This window comes from Dermacentor albipictus, chromosome 2 (assembly GCF_038994185.2).
Source record: "Dermacentor albipictus isolate Rhodes 1998 colony chromosome 2, USDA_Dalb.pri_finalv2, whole genome shotgun sequence".
In the NCBI taxonomy this organism is placed as follows: Eukaryota; Metazoa; Arthropoda; class Arachnida; order Ixodida; family Ixodidae; genus Dermacentor; species Dermacentor albipictus.
In genome coordinates this window covers 195058821-195083614 of record NC_091822.1, presented here as the reverse complement: position 1 = coordinate 195083614, position 24794 = coordinate 195058821, and the positions used below count along the sequence as shown (strand labels likewise).

General features: G+C 45.0%; 2 protein-coding genes across 2 annotated transcripts in view; one reads left to right on the top strand and one right to left on the bottom strand.

Annotated features, from left to right (window-relative positions):
• Rrp6 (exosome component Rrp6) overlaps positions 1-15634 on the bottom strand; it is an 84559-nt gene extending 68925 nt beyond the window's left edge. Inside the window, exons 1-5 of the mRNA XM_065427550.1 lie at positions 15450-15634; positions 13469-13605; positions 11339-11450; positions 10109-10213; positions 2098-2279 (exon numbers count right to left, since the gene is read on the bottom strand). Of these exons, the coding sequence (XP_065283622.1) occupies positions 2098-2279; positions 10109-10213; positions 11339-11450; positions 13469-13605; positions 15450-15536 (623 nt within the window). The 5' untranslated portion in view covers positions 15537-15634. The remainder of the gene's footprint in view (positions 1-2097; positions 2280-10108; positions 10214-11338; positions 11451-13468; positions 13606-15449) is intronic.
• A 214-nt stretch (positions 15635-15848) lies between these two features.
• TTLL15 (tubulin tyrosine ligase-like 15) lies at positions 15849-20478 on the top strand. Its single transcript, XM_065427551.1, has 3 exons — positions 15849-16903; positions 17674-18025; positions 18946-20478. The coding sequence occupies exons 1-3, from the start codon at positions 15948-15950 to the stop codon at positions 19186-19188; spliced, it is 1551 nt and encodes a 516-aa protein (XP_065283623.1). The 5' UTR covers positions 15849-15947; the 3' UTR covers positions 19189-20478.
• Positions 20479-24794: the final 4316 nt, after the last annotated feature.

Genomic DNA, 24794 nt, shown 5'->3' with positions numbered 1-24794 from the left:
ATCCTAAAGGCCCACCAGTTATCTAACCTACTCTTTACATGACCTGCCCACTCCATTTCTTTCTCTTAATGTCAATTAGAATATCAGCTATCCCCGTTTGCTCTCTGAACCATACCTCTCTCTTCCTGTCTCTTAAAGGGACACTAAAGGCAAATCCTAAGTCGACACGGACTGTTTGAATACCATTCCAGAAACCTTGCAACTCTTGTTTCTTGCCAAGAAGAGATTTAGTTTTTTTTACCTTTTTCGAAATTCAAATCTCCCGCCTACCAACCAGGAGAGTGGTGACATTGCATACGCCATCGCCGCCCTTTGCTGCCGTTGGCGAGTAAAACGGAGCCCGACAGACGGAGGCACCGAGCCACAACAGAGCGGCGGATTTGCCGTAGCAGCTTCTTTTTGGTCAAGTGGCGCAGACCGTTCGGGCATCCCGCGACACGACATGGAAGTTGAATTCTCTGCTACTTGCAGTTTGTCCAAGTTTCACAAGCGAGCAAAACCAGTGCAGCACTACACGATAACTACTGAAACACGAAAGCATGGGTGGCACGGAGTGGAGCGAAAATGAAACCTTTCAATCGCCTGCATCATTGTCGAGAGAAATTTCAATGAGTTCTTTTTTCTAAAAGTGAAACAGAACTGGACAAGTAGCATTTTATTTCATCTTGTAATACAATACAAGGATGTCTTGTGGAACGAGTGGTTGAGTACCAGTAAGGGAATTTGACTGAGGAGTGCTTTTGTCATCGGGCAAGTACTTGAATGTCCCGGGTGAGTCTATAATCATGTCTTACATTTACCTCAATTTCTTTATTATTAAGGCTCTGTTCGCGATAATGTTGACACCATAAGAGATTCTCGAGCACCAATTTATCACTTCATCTTGACTTAATATGTGCCTTCAGTGTCCCTTTAACGTTACGCCTAACATTGTTCATTCCATCACTTTTTGCGCGGTCCTTAACTTGTTTTCAAGCTTATTTGTCAGTCTCCAAGTTTCTACCCCATAGATTAGCACTGGTAGAATGCATTGATTGTACACATTTCTTTTGAATGATGATGGTAAGCTTCCAGTCAGAACCTTACAACGTCTGCCGAATGTGCTCCAACCCATTTTTATTCTTCTGTGCAGATGCGGACACAGTACACTGTTTCCACATATGCAGGCACTATTTTTCTTGGCTGTCCAATGTAAATGGTATGACCTTTGGTCCTAATGAGTACTTTTCCTCCCAAAAAAATTACTAAAAGAAATCACACTCAAAGGCAATTTTTACTTCTTTACTGAAAGTAATGGGAACTGAAATGCACCACGTGTATACTATACTGCCAAGATTAACAAGCCCTACTAGCACAAGAAAACAGGACAATTCTTTCCCAAAGCAATTCAGAAGGTGAATGTTACAATCCCACTTGAATTGAGTAAGAAGTGGTTTATTCCAATGCATTCTGAACAATAAAGACAGGTGGTATCAAGTACCCAGCTATCTTTTTCTGAACTAAATTAGCATTTTGCAAACTGTCATGACAGAACTGTGCTTCGACCTCTATTTCTAACTCAAAACATAAGAAAAGTGGACAAAGCACTTACTGCTGCTTTGTCTTCCCTGAAACTATGCAACAAGACTTTTGTTTCTTGGTCCCCAATGTTGAATAAAACATGTTGCATGTTCTTCAACTTGTCTGTCCAAACTTTGTAGCCAAAGGTAGCTGACCTTGTCTTTACAGCAGTTGCTTCTCTGAAGCATATGGTGGCAGTTAATTTTTTTCATTTTTTTCTGGATGAACTAGGCAAGCAAGGATGCCAAGTGCTTCAGTGAGCAATGTAAACCAAAACATGTGATTTTGTAAAATTTGAGTGAAAACAAAGATAACAAGAGAACTTGGTCTCATTAATTGACCAGCTTGAATTTTGAACAGTTGGCGCACAGGAAGGAGACAGGACAGACATGGCACTGTGCTGCTCAATAGTAAAGAAAACAAAGAAGCAGTAAGTGAAAAATTTTCTTTTCAAGTTGTTCCAAGCAAAAACGCAGGTCCCCGCTTCTCTGCTTACTGCATCTTGCGCAACAAAGTGAACAGCTGTTAGTGACTTACCATTCCTGTCCATCAGCTGTGCGCTCAGGCAACAGGGCAAGGGGCTTCAGAGAGTGTGGCTTGTTTCGAAGGATGGGAACAAAAGGGGTGTTGCTGTTGTCCACCTTTTCCCGAAAAGTGAGCTGCGGCCGCGTCACGTTTTTAGCCGCCAGCAGGTGGAACTTTGCTGCCCGGGAACGGTCCTGTAACAGCACATACAGCTGTCCTTGTGCAACAGAGCGCCACGAGGCAACACATTCTACAGAAAGTAAACATTCACTACGAAGAACAACACGGCATGAAACTCAGCATTCCATTAGAGATGAGGTGGCATTGCCACTACGTCATCCACTAACTCGCTCCTGTTCTTCATACAGGTTTTGACATCAGTTATAATGCGAATGCTGCTGCCCCTTCTCACGGAATCAATGAGCATCACTTTGCAACGATCTCACCCGTGCTTCGCTGATGTAATGACATGACACATCAGAACCAACAGGGATGCAATCCATCTGGTGGCATCACCAGTTGAAGAGTGGATCCTCGACGATATGCCAGTGATCCTGCTGACATTGCCAACAACCATCCAGCTGCCTATAAAGGAGGAATGGCTACCCCACCCGCTCACTGTGGGCTCGGTGGCACTGCCATGACGCGATCCACTAACCCGCTTCTGTTCTTCATGCAAGTCTGTGAACCAAACTCTCTTTAAGCTAAGAAAACCAGTAATTATTCTATCATGCAGCTACTGAGCCCGCAGTGCTGCTTGTGTATTGTTTCTGAGTGCCTTTGTGTTATCAGATACCTCTTGTTACTCTCTGGGAACATTTAAAGTAATCACGCTCCGGATTATGCCACATTACTTGCCGAAATGAAGAAGCTATCCGCTGGCCAGGCTATGATTATTGCTGATATACAAGATCTGAAAAGCAAATCTATGGCTACGACTGTATCTCTGGAGACTCTAAGCAAGTGGCTAATGCACCTGGAGGGCAATTACCAAAGTGTATTATCAATGCAAGCCGATATTCAATCCATACGGGCCGAAAGTGAAAGAGCGGCACAGCTGGTTCATAAACTGGATGTCCGTGTAGATGATGCTGAAAACCGGGCAAGGCGAAATAATTTGATATTTTATGGCCTTCCCGTTCAGATCAGTGTGATGTGTGGTGCGCGACATGGTGCGGTGATCGGGACGGTCAGGAGCAGACGACAAGGAGTGCGTGCGCCGTGGCAAATTCCGTGCTGGAAGGAGAAAAACGACAACGCCGAAAAGCGACCGGCACGTGAACGCGCGGCGCAAGAAAAACAACTAAAAGAAGAAAAGCAAACCAATTAGGAAAGACCACGGGGCATCAGGCAGCCAATCAGAGAATGCCTAATCGGCCAGAGAGAAGAAAAAGCGTGGTGCGCTGGCAGAAGCGGGAGACGCAGAGGAGATGCAGGGGAGACGCCAGGAGCGTTCCAGGAAGCGACGGCAGGAGGAGGTCAACCATTGGAGCGGGCGTTGAAGACGGGCCATCGGGTTCCGGACCCAAGCCACCAGGACTTCACTCGACCGGGGCCTCCTGCCAACCTGTTCCTGTGCGTCCCCGTCTACCCGAGTGTGCCGCCAGCTCCTCAAGGCCGGTGAGCTTCTGTGCCCGTGGGCAGCACGAGAACAGTCGGGCTACGAGCCCGAGTTCTACGTCAGCTGCCCGGCCAGAACGCCGCACCCGTCTGTCGTGTCGCCTGCTGCCCGAGGCCGGCGTTTGAGCTTCTGTGCTCGTGGGCAGGACAAGAGCAGTCGGGCTACGGGCCCGAGCTCTACACCCAGCTGCCCGGCCAGAACGCCGCCGCCGTCTACTCGTGCCACCAAGCCGCCTGCTTCACCTCTCCCGACCAGAGCTGGCCAGCTCCGGTCGCCCGGTCAACCAACTTAGACCACGACCTTTGGTGAGACCGGCGCCACTCCTTTCACCAGCTTGTCGCAGCGTCGCAGCTTCGAGACTGCTATGTATCCCTGCCGTCGTGGCAAGCCCGGACTCGCGCACTACTTAGCTGCATACTAGCCCCAAATGTGTGTCTTGATGTGTATTTGAGTGTTTATTTGAGTGTGTCTTGATGTGTATTTGAGTGTATTTGTAGTGTATTTGAGTGTCTTTTATGTTTGCTATTTTCTTCTATTTATTTTTTAGCCTTCTTTAGTTCCATTAAACGTTTGTGTGTGTGTTCGAAACGAACGGCTTTGTCCTCAATTGGGTTCTCGGAGGCTCCGCCTAAGAGAACCATCAGAACCTTTTGAGTACACGAACCTTTGTCCCCATATTAGGGTCATCCCAATCAGAGCCATCAAACTAATCGGAAATGATTATCTTACGCCACTGCTCGGATCATCAGAAGGTACTGCTTGACCCTAAGGAAATAGAACGAGTGCACCGAATCGGCTGTTACTGCCCTGATCCCAAGCATCCAGTTCAGGTTAAATTTGTATATATTAATACCAAGGAAGCTGTCCTTTCCAAGGGCTGTGATATTAAAGGCCCTGACTTTAGTGTTGCCAAAGATTTTTCGCCGGTTGTTAGGAACGCCCGCAAACACCTTGCCGCCTTCGCAAAAACTAAGTCTGCACCATTTTCCTTGCGTTTCCAAACGCTATTCATAGGTTCCAAGCTTAACATATATAATAAAGCTTCGCAGACAGTTAAAGAAGTATAGCAACCACCTCGTAAGCAAAAAATAAATTGCTGCCCAGAAACAGCAGTTGTATCACGCACGTCTATCTCAGTAATCTTCACTAACATATGAAGCTTCATTCCAAAATGCGAACATGTGTCTAATCTTGTACTAACATCGAACAGCAATGTGCTGGTACTCACAGAGACCTGGCTTAGTGATGACATTACATACTCGGAGGCACTGGCTGATTTACTGAATGTTAACGTATTTCAGAAGGATCACACGCCAACACGGGGAAAAGGCATCCTTATAGCTAGCTGTCAGCCAGCACTTATCGTGTTTTGTTGTTAGCACCATGTCAGACCTGGAAATCCTTTTCATTCGTTGTCACACCACTCCACAATCGGTACTTTTGGGTGTTTTCAGACCCTCGCGATAGCCCAGATTTTGCTTGTCAACTTAGCAACGTACTCTGTAAAATAACTTCTCAGTACCCCAAAGCTGCCCTCCTCCTCTTCGGAGACTTCAACTTTCCAGATATTGATTGGCACAATTTAGCTCCTCTTAAGTAAATCAGACAGAAGCAGGAAATTTCCTTGATGTTTCTTTTAATATTAACTTGGCTCAACTTGTATCCGAACCAATGCGCATCACACAAGACACATCTAATGTATTAGACCTAATACTAATAAGTTGACTAGACAGTTTATCATCAACTACCTTTTTTATGCTTCCGTTCATTTTTCGCATTTTCCACGGCAGAGACTTCAAAAGACGATTCATCTTTTTAACAAAGGCAACTAGGAGGCTACACATGATATGTGCGACTTCTTTATTTCATTCGCGGCATCCTTTAACAAACACACTATCCATACTAATTGGCAAAAGTTTAAAAAAAAACTAGATCATCTAGCAGACAGGTTCATCCCAAACAATGTTTCGAACGCAAATTCAGAAGCCATGGTTCACCAATTCCTTAAAGAGACTTGGAAATAAAAAGAAACGTTTGTACCATGCAGAAAATGGCAGGACAAATGCATGCATTTGGGATAAATATTACGCAGCAGAACACGCATATTTATCAGCTATTAGGAAGGAAAAACAGTCATTCTTTCAGAAATATCTACCAAAAATGCTGGTCAATAATAAAAAAAATTCTGGCAGGTGATCAATCCTTGAGAAATAAACAGTATTGCATTAGTGAACGAAAACGGAGTAATGGTCGACGACGACAAATGTGCTAACCTTTTTAACATTGCTTTTGTGTTAGTCTTCTCCTATGAACTTAACTTGTCATTTTCCCCTACAGTTAACAACTCAACTAGTCTCATGCGATCGCTAACCTTCTTTGCCAGTAGTATTTTGTCCTTAATCGACAATCTTAAACTAACATCCTCAGCCAGAGTAGGTAACATAAACCCAAAGTGTAAAAAAATACTAAAGACATCAGTGCTGTTTATTTGTGTTTGCTGTTCTCGCAGTCGCTCTCCAATGGCATCATACCACATGACTGGAAAGTGGGGAGGGTTGTTCCCATCTAAAAATCAGATAACAAGAACTCTTCACTTAACTATCGCCCCATCTCACTAACAAGCGTACCTTGCAACATCATGGAACATGTCAGAATACAGAAATTCTGACATTTTTAGACACAGTTAACTCTTTACATCCTTCACAGCATGGACTTCGCAGAGGCTTTCCCTGCAAAACCCAATTGGCAGTTTTCCTTCATGATCTTCAGACTAATCTAGACATTTACCAACAGACAGACCCAGTATTTATAGATTTTGCAAAAGCATTTGATAAGGTACCACATCAACAATTATTACTAAAACTCTCTGGCGAATGTGCGCCCCAATATCTTGTGGTGGATTGAAGCATTCCTTAGTAACCGCTCGCAGTTTGTCCTTATTAACAACAGCACATCTGATTCCCTACCGGTAACTTCTGGAGTACCACAAGGATTGCTGGCTATGGATGCTTAACCCAAATAAATGCAAAGTAGAGGTATTCTCCCGCAAATGTAACTCACTAGCTTACAAATACACGATAAATAATGTACATGTAGAAACTGCACAGTCTTAGAAATACCTTGATGTTACCCTTACTAATGACTTGTCTTGGAGCACATCATATTACTAACATCATCTCATCTCCTAACAAATCTCTATGTTTTTTTTTAAACTAAACCTAAAGCAAGCCCCCAAGCATGTTAAATTACTAGCCTATAAAACAATAATCAGACCGAAACTTGAATATGCATGTACCGTCTGGAGCCCTCATCAAGCATATCTAATCAACACGCTTGAATCAGTACAAAACTGTGCCATAAGGTTAATCTATTATTATGATGTCAGCGTGACATCATTGAAGAAAGAATCCGGTTTGGTTACCCTCGCTAATCGTCATCGCATCTCAACTCTCCCTCTGTTTCATAAGTTTTACCATACTTCACTTAATCAACCAGCATACATCATTCCCACTGCACGCATATCACACTGCACTCGGCACACGTACCAAGATGGCTGCCCCCAAACTCGTATCATCACATTTTCGGGCTCATTCTTTTTTTAGTGCCGCAACAGATTGGAACAATCTGCCCCGCCAAATTGCCACCATAACCTGTACACCTACATTTATGCAAAAACTAACAGACCATTTTTCAGAATAAAAAGTATGGGATATTCTATTTACATTCATAACTTGTGCTATCTATGTATGTACTTGAAATTATTTACTCACTTTATTCACATGTGTTGTATTTAAAAATTGTGTTCTGTGATCTTTAATTCATGTATAATAAATATATGTACACCCACCCCTTATGTAATGCCCCTTCGGGGTTTTTAAGGCAATAAAATGAAAATGAAAATGGAGGAACCTTAAAATTCCTCCACTGCCAAAGAACATGCGCCTGGAGGACCACAAGGAGTGACGAGAGGCAAGGCCGTGCCACATTGAGCGCAAATACCATGATGTAGAAGGCGTGGCCTATGTAGATGCCGTGAAATATAGAGAACACAAAGGAATGGCCGTATGTAGGTGTATACACGGACGGAGAAATCCTAGCGAGCGTAACCGTGAAAACGGACAACCCCAATGTTGTGGAGGAATCAGCAATAGCATTACCGATGGTGTCCACCAAAGCTAGAATTATCATAAGCGACTTAAAAATCGCAGTCCATAATTTTGCAAAAGGACGCATCTCACCACAGGCGCTCAAAATTCTAAATAATAACAGCCACCATCATCGCAAGACAATCCAAATTATTTGGGTGCTCACACACTCCCCTTTCACCGGTAACGAGGTGGCTCACAACGTATCTCGAGGATTTACTCGCCGAGCAAGTGAGTCAGCCCAGCCAGGAACGAAAGGAGACTGCATGGTCAGCTACAGAGAAATAAATTATTACTATCGGCTGGGAATGGCCCGGTACACAGCGGATCATCTAGAGCTAACCAAGAAACAGGCATAGCTTGGTGCCTCCTGCAAGCAAACATGTATCCTAACTTGGTGGCCTGCAGCAAATTCTATCCAGAGCAATACAATGAATAATGTAAATTATGTATGAGTAGGGCGGATCTGCCACATCTTATATGGGCATGCTCGAAGGCGGCTCCTTTCATGGGCTGCGAAATTCAAAACTGGCAGCAGTGCGAGACCCTGCTGCTCAGCTTAGACCAGCAAGACCAAGTCTGGGCCATTCAGCTAGCCGAAGTAGCCGCCGAGACCCAGGGGATCTCAGCCGCCTGCTATGCAGAGGGAGGCTGCGCCTGCCTTCGTGATGGCTGGCATCAATAAATGTTAACTCTCTCTCTCTCTCGAGCTCTCTTCCTTATGCTTCCTTTCTGTGCTGCACTGCTGTCCATTAAAAATTAGATTCTGTGGTTTTACGTGCCACAGCCACCATCTGATTATGAGGCCCGTCGTGTAGTGGGGGACTCCAGATTATATTGACCACATGGGGATCTTTAACATTCACCCAATGCACAGAGTCACGGGTGTTTTGGCATTCCGCCTCTACCAAAATGCAGCCGCCACAGCCGGGATTTCATCGTGTGACCTCGTGCTTAGCAGAGCAACACCATAGCTGCTAAGTTACCCCAGCAAGTCTGTTGTCACTCCAAGGCAATCATTACCCTCCTCAGGCTAATACCTTTTAAGACACAATACCTTTAACGGTCAGTTCTTACTGCCAACTGGTCCCAACAGAACATTCCCTACAAGTTAACCATTTCCCCAAACATGTATGAAAATATAATGAGCAAAGCAAGTTAAAATGAAAAGTATTTGAAACAGATTTTTCAGAAGACACATACCACCTGTTTTGAGTCATTTTCCATACGTGTAACCTCTCCCGAATTTTTCGTAAAGTTTATGGATGCTGGCTCGTTCTACAATATTACTCATAATGCATCAAGTTTTAGGAAAAATAGATTCCGTTCACGGCGATGCTTTAAAGTCGTTGAATGATGGAGCGACACATGATTGCAACAAAATGCAAGCAAAAAAGAAGTTGCGATGGTGCCTGTGCTGCTATACTGTATAAGAGAGGGGTACAAGCCTTGTGTTAGCTTACTGAGACAAGTTCCTGAAGCAGTCAAATTCAGCACAGCGGAGTCGCTGGCAAGGTCACTGATCTGAAACAATCTTGTCAGTACATATTTGCTTTTTCAAGTTTGGTGCTGCCTGTGCTGCATCTAAAAGTTAATTGTTAAAAAAGTATGTATGTATCCAACAAAAAGCACGTGCTCAGAGCAAACTTGCATATGTGTGCTACCTCTCCCCCCACCTTCCCTTTTTTTGTCATGTCTGCTGTATTTTTTACAAATTCTAATGTTCACAGGTTGGCAGGTATGCATCTTTATACATGCCATGCCCCTTATTTGGTTTTGCTGTGAGAGTACTGTCTGCATTACAAGATGAAACAGCACGAGTGAAATGAGAACATAAAAGAAAAACACACACCATAGGACAAGCGTTGAAGCAGAAGAATGTCGGCCTTTTATAGTCTGCCCAGAACAAGCACGCGTACACTGGTACAAGACAAGACTAAGTTATTTTTCTTATGAAAAAAAAAAAAAGGCTTTCTCTTCATCCGATATTGAAAGAGAGGGTGCACATACGCACTTATCTCACTCACCTTCCTTATGTAGACAGGTATCAGTACCAATTCTTGATGTCAATGCTGTACTGACATGCTCAATGATCAAAACATTAACTAGCCATCAACAAAATGTTCTTACTACAAGGCACTGTCTGTTCATTCACCCGGATTAAAATAGTCGTACTTCACTAGATTCTATACCCTGTGTTTGAACTACACACTATCAGGTAAGCCAGCAGCCCACTTGTGGCAAGAACATTCATTACCTTCTTGTTCCAGCTGGTGTGTATAGGCCTGTTTGCAGTCACAGACACGAGGACAACCTCATCTGCCTTTTTCTTTACTCCATCTGCCTCGTCAAGGTTGTTTCCCTGAAAATTTACAGGTTCCCTTATCATCACAAGGAGCCAAGTCAAGATTTATTTATAACATGCATAGAACACAGTATTACGCGTGTAATTTGGATGTGTACAACATGCACAAAGTAGAGTGGACGAAGAAAATTAAACAATTTTGATTGTGGATTATCTGCAGTAGGAAAGCCGCAACAGTCTCAAGGCATACATTACTACTGCTTATAATGGATTATATCCCCTTTCCCATCCACCCCCTCTGCCCCTCATTCCCCCTTAGCAAATGCCAAGTTTAGAAAGCTTTTTTTGCAAGAACAGGCCACGCAGGCACTCTTCCCTGGTCCGAATACAAGGCAAGGGAGTTGCAGATAACATCCCAAAGCATGCAAGTTGTGTGTCATAGGGACTCCACAACAGCACAGCACAAATGACAAATATACAGCATGTCCGAAGCTTGATTAGAAACAAACAGCTGCATGTGTACCAGCACAATTTTGAACATGGTTTTTAAAGCAGAACCCCGAGAGAACAAAAAGAGCTACACAAATAATACATATTTTGCATAAGTTGCCATAGTAAACAAAGCTGATATATCAATGCATTTGTGCAATGAAAGCAATAACTAGCACTGTTCAAGTGTTTGACTTGTGTGATATAGTTTTTACAACTTTAGAAATATGTGCCAATGCTCCTTTATTAATAAGTGTCTAATTTGTTCAAATGTAGCTTTTTGAGTTCACCATCTTTTGAACGATGTGGCAATGGTGCCGCAGTCCCCCTACATTCCTGATATGGCCCCTGCTGACTTTCTGTTACCCCAGATCAAATCTGGCTGGAAATGAACCATTTTGAGACTGTAGACAAAGCCAAAGCAGCCACAACACAGGCGCTAAATAATGTTCCCGCTGCCGTCTATCAGTAGGCATACCAATCTTGGCAGAAGTGCTGGAAACAATGTATTAACACCTAAGGAAACTATTTTGAAGATGTTTAAGTGTTTGTATTCGCATGTTAACATAAATTTGTTTCCTGTCAATAGTCTTATTACTTTGAAGAACTACCTTGTACTTTGTTTGCCTGTTAACTGCACAACTATCAGATATAATAACAGGTGGTGCAAAAAACTGCAGTCTCAGACCATACCACTCTCTCCAGCACAGTGTCATTGATGTCAGCTAGCAGATCAAACTTTTCCTCCAGGTCAAGGCCTTCAAACTTCCCTTTTCCAACCTGGTGACTGGCCAAAGAAGACATCCTGGAATCAAGTGCATTATGATAGTTAATGCAAAAAAAAAAAAACAGAGCTGACCAAAGTGCTCAACCTTTAAAGCCACAGCACAATACAATATCATGGTAAGAATACTGATGATTGTTAAAGGGACACTGAAGAAAAAGACTAAATCAGTTTAGACAAATAAGGTGTTCTCTAGAAACTCAGTATTCTGATCTTTTTGCAGTAGTAGGTTGAGTATTAAAGAGAAAATAAAGGTAGAACTTCTATTTTTCCGACTTCACACCGAAACCCCAGTGCCAACAAATCAGCGTGATGTCACACATTTCAAAGTACTTTTTATTTGCCATTGTTGCTCGGTGAAATTTCTTGAAATTTGCTGGTGTTTACTTTGGTTGCTTTAGAATGCAATGCAGTCCTTCCTTTTCAATTAACAATTAACTAGGCCCAAGCAGGTTCCATCAAAATCCATAACATCACTGCAAGCTAGCATGGGAATTTCTAAGGTGGCGTTGCGACCCATTTTCATGTCTGTCTCTTCTCTGGCTTATGGACACCTTTTTTTCATGGTAAAAGAAGCCAATGCTACGCTATTCTACAACTGCAATATGTGTCAGATCTGGTTTATCACTGTCATAGGACAGACATTCCCAATGTGCAATACAAAAATATTTTCTAGTTTTCTTATGACACACATCATATACAGCTACCTTTGAGCTTACCTAGCAGGTATCAGAGTTCACCACCATTCTTGTAATGTGCTAGCCGACACTGTACACTTATGTGGTCCTTGAGCTAATTCTTATATCTCACTGAATATTTATTTTCTTTATTGTTAGTAGTATTCTTGTAACCAACTCACCACTGCCATACTTCTGGTATTGATGACAATATAAAATTTAGAAGTAACAAATAACTTAAGGTTTACTGCACAACCACTTCTTGAGGAAACATTTTTCTATCACAGTACTGCTTTAATGTACTTACACAACTGTCCCACAGATTGTCCCAATGGTCATTAAAGGAGCCCTGCAACACTTTTCTAAGTAATCATAGAATGGCTTCAGTATTAAAAGGACATCGTCTCATGAATGTCATGGCACAACAATTTTTCTAATCCTTCAACTACAAGTGGTGTCATCACACCAATACGCAGCTTTTTCTCTTTTCATCTCCACTAGCGCGCTGGAAGCTACACAGAAGAGAGGCCAAAAGTTGAGTGTTGTGGCGGCAAAAGGGCTCGTTGCAGCACACCGCTGGTATCTCAGAGGCCATGTGCAGCAGACACAGCAACGCGCAGTGTGAAGATGAAATGATTTTTTTGTCTTTTTGAGATTGCAGACATATATATTTTTCATTTATTTAACTCAAAGTTAACAAATGTGTGTTACTGAGAATGTTCTCGCGATCATGAAATCAGCCAATAGCATTGGTGGGTCCAGTTGCTTTATATCATGCTGCATAGCATGAACATAGCAGAAGTGAGAGCAAGATATCTTTTGCTGCATTTGACAGGAGATTGTAAATTCCATGCTGCATGCGGTACAGTGATATTTGGTGCACATGTTCATAGCAGCCCCTGCAACAGATCGGCAACAATTTCTTACTGTGTTCAATAACTGTTTCACGGCCCCTTTAACACTATTGCCACTGAAATCATCAAGACTTGGTCTTCATCAAGGTCTTCTAAAATTGACACCTTCTTCCAGACCTGATGCAATTCTGAGTGGACTTTGCATGATAAATAACCTGCTCCAGAATGTAGCAATTGCCTTTCATTGACATAAACACACCAGTACCGTTCAACCATAAGGCAAACCATGCAACACTAGTAAACCAGCAGTGCAGAAAATGATGAAAAACTAAAACTTGTAGAATGAAGACCAAAATTGACAAACAAAGAAATGCTGACATGGCAAAGAGCACAGAAAGGACGGAGTACACATTCAGAGTCTACATTTTTTTCTGCTTATTAATCTTTGTTCCACAATCTATGTACCAATTAGACCAACTAGCTATCCTGCTTAAGTACTAAAACTTACATCTTGAGTACACTCTTCCCTTCTGCCAGCATAACTTGACGAAAACTGGCAAAACTACTAAAGTACTCAAAATCTTCTCCAGCTCCAGGCAGGTCATTAGCTGCTTTTGTCGCTTGTACAACAGAACGGAGCAGGTGCTGCAAAGGAATGCAGAAAATAATAAGCACATTGACAACATTTCCAGTGGTAGTGTAACCGAATATGTTACGTAACCACTGTTCTACCCACAAACTAGCTAGTACGTGGATGTTAAATATGAGCTTCTTTGCAATTGCTCACTTTAAAGCTTAGAAGATGAGAATTTAAATACAGTAGAATCTGCCTAAACATAACTTGAAAGGACAGAAAAATTTGTTGCATTTATATAAGGTTTCATTTAAGTGAAGGACACAAAAATTACCAAGAATTGTTTTATTCAAAAGGTGTCCAATTGTTTTGATAAAGGTGGGGTGAAAAAAGGGACTTTCTTGCACTCTGCTTCCAATATTATAGATTCTTTCGCCCACGTTTCTGTTAATGCACAAAAAAATTTCCAGTAGCTCTGTGCAGTCCTAACATTCAAAAGAGCACCGCAGACTTACAACAGCATCTCTTGCCATCAGATCCAAAACAGTAACGAGCACTGGAACAGAAATATCTATGCCTTCATCAATGGAATTGTAGCTTGCACCAGGAATTTCACAGATTATGCTGGAGTGGAACAGTAAAATCTATTCCTTCATCAATGGAACTGTAGCTTGCACCAGGAATTCCACAGATTATGCTCTCAACTGTCTCTTCAAACCAGGTAACAAAGGCATCATCTGATGTCTCTTGTTCCTGACCGTGTGAACAAAGGATTAGTGGCCGCCTGACTGCAACATCCTACCTACTCTATAGTGCTGTCTTCCTGCTGAGGCATACAAACCGCGAAGTCGTCTTATGAAAACACCACTGCAACTTCGACATTTTTAATTTGATAAGCTTTCGCACAGCTGCCCGTCGGATGGCATTTTCTTCGTTATTTATAACATCACTGTTAGAGATGTTTGGCGGACTTTTGCTGCTCCATAGGCCAATGCGGTACTTGATAATTCTGGTTAAAGTTCTAAAAATATACGGCGGTTACAAAAACATGTGTTCCGTTTGACCGAAGTTCGTCCACATTGAGCCCATGGGAGGCCAAACAACGTTGGTGCCGTTGTTCGTTTACCCGGTATTTCTGTTTAAGCGAGTTCCGTTTAACTGAAGTTCACTGTATGTTGAACTAGCCAAGCGTTATGCAATGAAGTATCTCCAGCATTCAAACAGCCACGCTCCTGATGGGTTCCCGCTCCAGTTTTATGACATCAGTTCCAAGTTCTGTTCTTAAAGCGTGCACAGTCTGCCATGACTGAAGCAAATGCTATGTATTAACATGTTTTCTTGAGATACATCTTGTACGCTTAACTAGTATTGTTTCTACTAATGAACGAAAACATCAGTGCGACAAAACTTTTCTCATGTTGACATCCTTGCATGGCGTCGAAGTGTAGCTCGACACGAAAACTATCGTTTACTTGCTTCACCATCTCTATTGTTGTGAAGTTTCCTGTTCCAACTGTTTACGAGATGTCTTGTGAAGATAACGATAGTGCTGTCCTCTCCACGCAAACCGTGGAGGCTAAATTATATCACCTGCAAACCAGAGTAGCTACTAAAGATCGGTAGACAGCATAGAATAACGCTAGAGGAAAGACGGCTGCGCTCGCCCTTAAGCTTCTAACGAAGTTGGCTATTCGCTACAGCTGTCACTTTATGTGCCGAACTGCGACCAGAAAACCGGGTTTATTTTTTAATTATTCAGAGCAGACATAGGGCATCTCGTAAACTATTTTAATTGATAGCGGGATTTTATTGCAGCAGCTAAAGCAGTACAAGCAGAACCGTCTACATTTCGTCAGACCAACAACGTGATCGCTCGGCGACATCGGTGGTCGCTCGTCCGCAAGGGTAGCCTCACCTCGGCGTACTTGTTGGAGTCATCGTACAAGTTTAAAAACTTTGTTTGGCTGGATGCGGCGGTTGTAGGTTCTTCTTCCGAATCCATTTCAATATGCGTTACAAAGGATCACGTATGAAGCTTCAAATACATCAAGCAGTTGCGCTCCAGCCCGCAGCTAGGATGGACGCCGCCATCTTGAGCAATGAGCCATAATGAGCTGAACGAGCAGCACGCAGCACGAGAAAAAATGCTAAAAAAATTGGAAGACGAAGTGCCCGTTTTTTGTATTGGCGTAATTAGATAAATAATATAATATAAGTGTTATTTTTAACTATTATAGGTTTACATTTGACATTGTTACTGGTTAAATTGATTTGTTATGAACGTCCTGCAAAATCTTCTCCAATGTGAATCCAATCCAAGGCAATCTTGTGTTGACGCAGCAACCACGGCAACCGCACACGGGCTCGGCGCGCAACCCCTGGCTGGGTCGCGCTAAAGTATCAATGCGCAAGTATGGATCGGGGAGATTTCGAACCGCATGTGAGCGAAAAGAAGCGAGTAGCGTCAGCCCCTTCCGCACCTCAAACGTTGAAATCTGCCACAGTGTATTCAAGCACGCGGATACCTTACCCAGTCGTCTTAATCTCGTTACTGGTCCTTTTAATTGCTGGACTTTACGAAGTGCACCGATTATGCGCAAATAATAACATTCTGCTGGTATCTCTCAACGCAACAACGAAAACAGAGGATTCCAAGCCTATCGTCTGGGTTTATAGCAAAGGTTCAGATCAAAGCCACTTGCGACATGTCGTTGAATCATTTCAGCGATACGGATACCGGATCGGGGGACGCGCGGACCGGTGGTCTGTTCTTTGGTCGCACGATTATCCATTTACGGAATTAGCTAGTGACATGCGCGAATTGAAGCCCGGCCAGGTTGTCAATCACTTCCCGGGCTCGGGTTACATCACCAACAAAGGCAGCCTATCCATGGATAGGTCCATCCGACAGCTGCCTCTGACGTTCAAACTTCCGGCGCAGAAGGTAGAGTTTTTGCGGAACGCCGAGGAGCGACCTTCTACCATGTGGGTGCAGAAGAATCGAGACCATCGAGGGATACACGTGGTCGATCCTGGCGAAGTCGCGGCTGCCACCGATGAAAAAGAGACGTTCGTGCAAGAGCTGATCGCCAACCCGCTGCTGATCGACGGCAAGAAATTCGACATTGGCGTCTACGTTGCCATGACATCTTTGGAGCCTCTACGTGTGTACGTGTACAGAGGTGACGTGCTGCTGCGATTCTGCGCTCGCGCTTACAACACACTTCAGTTCAACGCCTCTGATCTGGACTCGTACGTGGTTGGCGACGACTACACGCCTATCTGGGACATGCCGTCGCTTGCCCGCTACTACGTTGGCTCACAGCTCAGCATGAGGGCCAGCCTGGACGTCTACATGCGCACGCAACTGTACGAGATCATTGTCTCTGTAATTACACGGAATACATTTCGCAATAATTGTATTTATTTGATTGCTTGCTTATTGAATAAGCACTTGGTCAGTCGGTTGGTTCTGCGCGCATTTCACAAAAATTAAGGGTTTATCTAACAACCTCTAGCAGACTCTCTTCTCGGTGCATTTCAATTCATGTATATATCTGCCGCTTTTGCATTTTCGAATTTTTGTAGCCTTTTCAAGTAACACCTGTTTGCAGGAATTACAACGTACCGCACGCGAGAATCCATGCATGTTAATTTTTTCGCACGGTACACGCGCCTTCACATCTTTGTGCCGTGCAAACACGGAGAGAACAGAATAAGGCGTTTGGATCACTGTAATTAAGCTCTCGATTCGCGACATTACATTTATGTTAGGCGTTGGTAAGGGGTTAACTGGTCCGGTTTATTAATGAAACAGCAGGTAACTGCTATTTCACTGTCACCGGGAATCTCAAATACGGCACAATGTGATAGAGTACGTGCTAGGAACTTTTTGCAACGGAGTGCTCCGGTTTAATATCGGTGATCTGGGGGTTATTAAACTTGCGCTTAACGAAAATACGTGATCGCTTTATCAGAATCGTCGCTTTAACACGCTACCATCAGAATGAGGCTGCCGTGATTCGAACCCACGTTTGATCACCTATATCCTCGTTCCGTTGTCCTGTCACCTCGCCCTGCTCTTTGAGTGTGTTAAGCCGTGCATCTCGAATAACGTTGTTTGCTGAACTGCCACGCAGCGACGTCGACAGCGGCGCCCTGTGGGCCGAAGTGGAGCGGGTCGTGGCGTCCGTGTACATGCGCAAGGCCGAGGCGATGCGGCGAGCGGCAACGCGCTGGCCTCGCGCGGGCCGCTTCTTCGAGCTGGTGCGATTCGACTTCGTGCTGGACGCGGCCCTGGGCGTGCACCTGCTCGAGGCGAACATGTCGCCCAACCTGAGCTCGGCACACTTCGCGGCCAACGGGCCCTTCTACGAGCAGCTCCTCTTCAGCCTCTTCAGCCTGGTGGGACTCGGGGCGTCGCAGTCGGCCAACGCCGGCGGCTGGAGATTCCTGGACCGAGCCGCATCGGTGCTGCCGGCCGACTGCCCGGTACAGTTGCGATTCATGCAGCAATCACGTGGGCAGTGGCGTAGCCATTTATTATGCGTTGCATATTGCAATCACTCAGTTCAACCCTTGGGCGCGGCCGGGCAGCCGCCATTGACCTTTAGCGCAACCACGTGACGTGACGTCACGACAGCCGTAGGAAAAGCTGGGCCCCAACTCGCGCAATATGCAACGCATTCATGGCTTAACCAAGCTAAGCCTGGCCATTTTTTTCTGCCGGGGAGGTCCCCGGTATCCCCACCGGGGGATCTCTCTCCCCCTGGCTACGCCCCTGCACGTGAATGTTTCCAACATATTTCCCACGTCGCGCCATCATGTACATTTTACACAGTGTGACAATTATGTACGGTGTTATCCGAAAAACGTGCTGTCATCAGCTTTCTCTCACTACTCGCTAGTGGCACTCACTATGATTGGTATTAAGGTGCACTGACTAAAAGCGGAGCAGAATGTAACCGATGGTGCGGTCACCGGAGTACGACCAAAGAGCACCTGCCCTTTGCCGCCCTGTCTGAAATGTGGCGGCCGCATTTCGCTGACGTCGAAACGCAAGTGTCCAAAGTAACGAGCATATGGTTCAAATATATAATTCAAGATAATTTAACGCCTATACTTACGAAAGCAAGCGACTCGACTGTCGCGTTTCGATCTCCACATTTCGCCCAGCTTGTAGACAAAACTGTTGCTTGTTTTCCAGGATGACACACATTGTATTATAACGCACGCGCGAGGCACGCACAGATCGTGGCGTGCGGATATGCGTTTCCCTTCGTATATGTTCGTATACATCGGCGCGTGGTTCATGTGTTAAGGTTTCGCTATTCGTCTTTTTCCAGCGGGCTTAGTAAACAGCGACACGCTACCCCGCACCCATGTCACAAGGCGCGTGTTGTGTGCCACAGGTGCAGCCGGAGCATCGGTGCGAGCCGCCCGCGTCGCTGTGTGCTCCCGCGTGCCTCTCGACGGCGCACAAGCGGGCGTTCAGGGACGCCCTGTGGGAGCACCTGCACAGGAAGCAGTTCGCCAGGCTCGTGCCGCGTATCGACACCAACAGCGCGCAGGAGGCCAACATGACCGAAGCGGACCGCATCTTGGCGCAGTGGTTCGCCGCAAAGTGCGCGCATGACGCTGAATGGTGCCACTGAAAAGTGACCGCCCCGGAAACAAAGGGGCGCCCAATGCAGCTGTGACAGACAGTCTCTGTCCCCTAGTGCTCGTATGTCGCACCATGGCTTGAGTCACTGGAAATTTTTTTACAGTGACTACATAGTCATGGCAAATTACAGAGTCTACTAGGTGGCAAACCAACGCGCTCAATGCAACGTGTTAGCAGCCTTCGTTTCAGGGTATAGTGTTGCATTCAGGGTGTGCGCTCAAGAGCAGTACTGTACGTAAACAGAATTTCGTGCGTTTGGTGCAGAGGGGGAAGCGGTAGGATAACACACCCACCGTGAAAAGAGTCTCGGTACAAGCCAGAGACGATGAGAAAATAAAGTGCGACCGGCGGTGCCACCTTTAACTTCTTGCAACAATTTCGCTTGGCGTCACGGATTTTAATAGCGTCTGCTCGGTAGTATACGTATGGTTAATTGTTTATCGATAGAGATGGACAACATTGCACTCAAATCGGACAAAAGATTCAATCTAGGACATTTCGAGAAATATTTCTGCTATCCCCCATCCAAAAAAAAAAAAACCGACCCAAAGTCGTGAAAGCACTTCGATATTCGCTACGTCAAATCGCAGAGCTGGCACATGTAATATGGCGGCGCTGTGGTTTCAGCGCGAAGGTAGAAAGAGAAACGTTTGGCCTTCGTTTTCCCCGCGGGTTACCTCTTACATATATGATAAGAATTCAACCAAGACGCCGAGGTCAACACAGGGGAAATTACTTGTACTTACTAATTGAATTAAAGAAATAATAAAATAATATAATAAGCTAAGTGGGGGTTAAGTTGACGCGTGTCTCGATTTCTGGAGCGCGCTTCGGCCGTGGCTGTGCATGGCTGTAAGCGTGGCCAGAGTCCTTGGACTCTGGCGTGGCTGAGCGCATACGCAGCCGCGCACCCTTCTTTGGAGGCAATCTGCCGCATGTGCGAAAAGTGGGCGTGCCGAGACGGCGTGGCACCTTGTAAACTGTCTTACCGCGCGTTTAGTGTTGGAGGTCGCGTAATATCGAGTTAAGGTGACCCATTGGAGCCAGAGGCAACGAAGCATTCTCTCCCCACTGCCAGCGCTTTTCCCGATGGCGTCGTCCCAGTGCGGGCGACGCTACCAGTCGCGGGGGCGGAGCACACGCGAAAGCGTGGCTGGCTTCGCATAATTCGCAGCGCCCAGAAGATGTCGTCGACGTACGTGGCATGAAACCGCATCATTCGTCGCCGACTGCCGACTCCCAAACTCATCACCAAAATAAATTTTCTCGTTCAAATGAGGTGTTTTCGATTGCCCGATAATTCGGAAAGTTATGTGGCCCCTTTCCGTGTAAGAAAAATCGATCGGCGACTGTATACTTATCTGCATAAAACGCCTAATTTCAATGCAACAAAATTTTGATATGACGAAGCAAGTTGCCGATTCTACCGACTTCGTTATATCGAGGTTTAACTGTATGTGCGAAGCGTAATTTGTTTCGACATCTGTATGAAAACGCAGCTTAGAAAGAATAATGTGCTAGTCTAAGGACAGATTTTAACTCGTTATAGCGTACCTTTAAGCAGACATCGAGCACGCGCGTACTAAGGCGTCATTTCACTTGACCCCGCAGTGCACACACTCGTGTTTTCCGCATTGCCTTTCGTGCCGGCCTCTTGATCGTCAACAGATACGCGCCGTTCTCCCTTCACTGCCTATACCCGGCCGCGCAATGCACGATTCGCGGCGCGATGTTCGGACAAAAGCGGCGATTCGCATGCTCACAAATGTCCACTGCTGTAGAATAAACCGTCCTTGAGGAAGACGCGGCGCGCCCTTGCCGCCCGTGACCTCCGCACGCCCAGCGGTGATGCCGAGCCTCGCATACGTCGCGCGTTTTGTGATTTCGCGCAGATGGCTACAGCCTCCGAGAGCGATACGCTGCAGTGCTGACGCGCCGTCGCTGCGCGAATAGCGCGCATCGAGACGAAGCCGTAGCCGACGGGACCTCGGCTCTGCGCCAGCAAGTCTCGGCGGATGTGTTTAAGGTGCGCGCTGCAGCTGGCTCGCACAAAGCCGGGCACGCGACGTCGGCTTATCTATAGCTCGTTTTAGCGCTGCATTTCTGCTTGCGCGTAACGATAATGACGGCGGATTCCGTTATAAGCAGGTGGCCTTGGTTTGCGCGCGCTGTTTGCAGTAAACTTATCTTGGACACACCCTCAGAGCTCAGTTTTGTTTCGTTCGCATAACCCGGAACTCGGCGAAGTTGACGTGAACACTGAGTATGGTTCTCTTCATTATTTTTGGTTTTAAAAGGAGGCGAGCTGTGCTTGTTAACCCTGAAGCGTGATTGCTAGTTTTAAGTACCTGTAACTGAAGGGAAGGTAGCTGATTACGTTGGCCATTCTTACGTCCCTGCATGGACAGCTCGGTTTATTTACAGCAATTATACGTTTCTCTCCCTCGTGTTGAAATGAGCCCTTCGTTGTTGCTGGCGTACGTGTATAAACTGCAGATTAATACAGAACCCAAGTAACATGGTTTTACTGCATTTTCACTCCGTTGGCATGCGTATAAACGAAAGCCACACTTGCGCATAGTTGGCAGAAAACCTTTTGCGCTGGAAGTGTGAATGATTCTCGTCACTTGTTTGCGCTTATTGCACTGCAGCAGGCGTGTTGATGTCGCATATAGACCTGTTGAAGTTAAGCGTTCAAAAATATTTATCAAAAACAAAACAAATGGCAGTTACGCAAACTATATATAGACATTCTTGCAGCAGTATTATTTTTCTAGAAAAAAACGAGTGGGCAGGCGCAGCAGGACATTACAGACTTTACAAGTCGTGTTCGTGTCACGAAACTGAAGGCGGCCGTTGTCCCAGGAATAAATATTTGCTTAATTACGACGTGCTGCGCGTCGGAACTGATCCTTGGGCCGCCGTATTAATCGTTACGCAACTGGAAGCGCAAGTCACGCCGCAAAAGACCCCCTAAATTCGATAAATGTGCGCGGGAGTCAACATTCTATAGCTTGGTGAAAAAGCCAATATACCAGTTATAGAAAATCTCTTCCCCCCTCTCCCTCTCTCCGCTATGTCCAGCTGTCGCCGCTGCCGGCCGCGCCATGATTTGCGAAAAAGATCGATGTCCGATATCCAGGCACGTACCCAGGATTTTTTTTCGGGGGGGGCCCACCACCTCCATCATCATCATCATCATCATCATCATCATCATCCTGTTTTATGTCTACTGCAGGACGAAGGCCTCTCCCTGCGATCTCCATTTACCCCTGTCCTGCGCCAACCGATTGCAACTAGCGCCCGCGAATTTCCTAATTTCATCGCTCCACTTAGTGTTTTGTCGTCCTCGATTGCGTTTTCCTTCTCTTGGTACCCATTCTGTAACCCTAATGGTCCAACGGTTATCTAACCGGCGCATTACATGGCCTGCCCAGCTACATTTTGTCCCCTTGATGTCAATTAGGATATCGTCTATACCCGTTCGCTCTCTGATCCAAACCGCTCTCTTTCTCTCTCTTAACGTTATGCCTAGCAATCTTCGTTCGATCGCTATTTGCGCGGTCCTTAACTCATTCTCAAGTCTCTGCCCCATATGTCAGCACTGGCAAAATGCACTGATTGCACACCTTACTTTTCAATAATAATGGTAAGCTTTCAGTCAGGAACTGGCAATGTCTGCCGTATGCGATCCAACCTATTTTTCTTCTTCTGTGAATTTCCTTCTCATGATCAGGGTTCCCTGTGATTAATTGACCTAGGTAAACGTACTCCTTCACAGTCTCTAGTGGCCGACTGGCGATCCTGATCTCTTGTTCCTTTGCCCGGCTATTTATCATTATCTTCATCTTCTGCATAATAATATTCAACCCCACTCTTACACTCTCTCTGTTAAGGTCTCCAATCATTTGTTGTAACTCGTCTGCATTGTTGTTGAATAGAACAATGTCATCGGCAAACCGAAGGTTGCTGAGATATTTGCCGTCGATCTTTACTCTCAGCCTTCCCAGTTTAATAGCTTGAATTCTTCTAAGCACGCAGTGAATAGCTTTGGAGAAATTGTCTCCCTCTCTGACCCATTTTCCTATAGGTATCTCCATGCTTTTCGTGTGTAGAATTAAGGTAGCTGTAGAACCTCTGTATATATTCTTACGCGAAGGACGAGCCAGTAAGACGAGAAATTATTTACAGATTATATTTACAACAACGGTTGCAGCGCTGACCGGTTAGATTCACAGCGCGAGCCCAGTTCGTTCTTCCTCCTCTTTTCTTAAATGATGGCGCCCACGCAGCTCGTTCAAACAAACAAATACCACACGCATGTAGCAATATTTTTCAAGCTTTTTACGTAAGCGTTCTGTAGTCCTTGATTACGTAGTGCCTCTAGACTGCTGGTATCTCTACTGAATCAAATGCATTTTCGTAATCTATATAAGCCACATAGAGAGGCTTATTGTACTCTGCAGATTTCGCGATAGCCTGATTGATGACATGGATGTGATCCATTGTAAGGTATATCTTCCTGAAGCCAGCCTGTTCCCTTGGTTGACAAAATCCAGTGTTGCCCTTATTCTATTGGAGATTATTTTGGTAAATATCTTATATAATACTGGGAGCAAGCTAACGGTCCTATAATTTTTTGTGGATTAGTATAATGTCTGCATTCTTCCAGTTTTCTGGGACCCTTGCAGTCGATATGCACTTCGTATAAAGAGCCGCCAGTTTTCCAAGCATTATGTCTCCTCCATCTTTGATTAAATGGACTTATTCCACCTTCTCCTCCCGCTCTTCATCGTTTCATGTCTTGCAGCGCCCTTCTGACCTCATCGCTAGTTATAGGATAGTTTCTGTATCCTGTTCATTACTGTTTCTAATTGAGGTATCGTGACTCCTCTGGGTACTGTATACAGGTCAGCTTAGAATTTTTCCGCTGCTTTTACTGTATCTTCGAGATTGCTTATGATATTATCCCTCTTATCGTTTAGTGCATACATCATGGTTTGTCCTATGCCAGGTTTCTTTTTTACTGATTTCAGGCTGCGTTCATTTTTTTACGGCTTCTTCAGTCTTTCACATGTTATAGTTTCGAATATCAATTATTTTCGCCTTGTGGATCAGTTTTGACAGTTCCGCGAATTGCGTAATGCTGTGCGACCGCCAGTCCCATACAACCGCGTAGAGCGCAGGACTCTGCGATTCTAGACGTACTGCGCTTACCGAGAAAGGTTAGAAAAACACCCACATAAGTACAGCAGAGAAGTGGCTACGTGAGGCGGTTCGACCGATAACTGTACAAGCGTCATTCAAAGCAAGTAATTATTCTCCACTTCCGGCGGCGTTTTCTCTACTTCCTTTTTAAATAAAAAGATGTTGATCCATAAATATTCTCATAAACAACGGCTAACATTTTTATTATTCGCTTTTGCTTGCAGTTTGGTTGTTGCGTTGGCTCTCTCCCCTATAGTAGATTGTTTAATTTCTCAACTCCTTGTGATTTTTGTTTCCGGTTTCCAATTTTGCACAAAAAGTGCTATACAATTAGGGAAAACAGACGAGGTAACGGGCGACAGTCATCTTGCTTGTGGGTTTAAGGGT

What these genes read in the sequence shown, in the direction of transcription:
- TTLL15 (XM_065427551.1), top strand. Translation starts at nt 15,948, where the DNA reads ATGGATCGGGGAGATTTCGAACCGCATGTGAGCGAAAAGAAGCGAGTA. An exon ending in GTCTACATGCGCACGCAACT is followed by an intron (nt 16,904 to 17,673) that starts GTACGAGATCAT and finishes ACTGCCACGCAG; the next exon opens with CGACGTCGACAGCGGCGCCC. An exon ending in TGCTGCCGGCCGACTGCCCG is followed by an intron (nt 18,026 to 18,945) that starts GTACAGTTGCGA and finishes TGTGTGCCACAG; the next exon opens with GTGCAGCCGGAGCATCGGTG.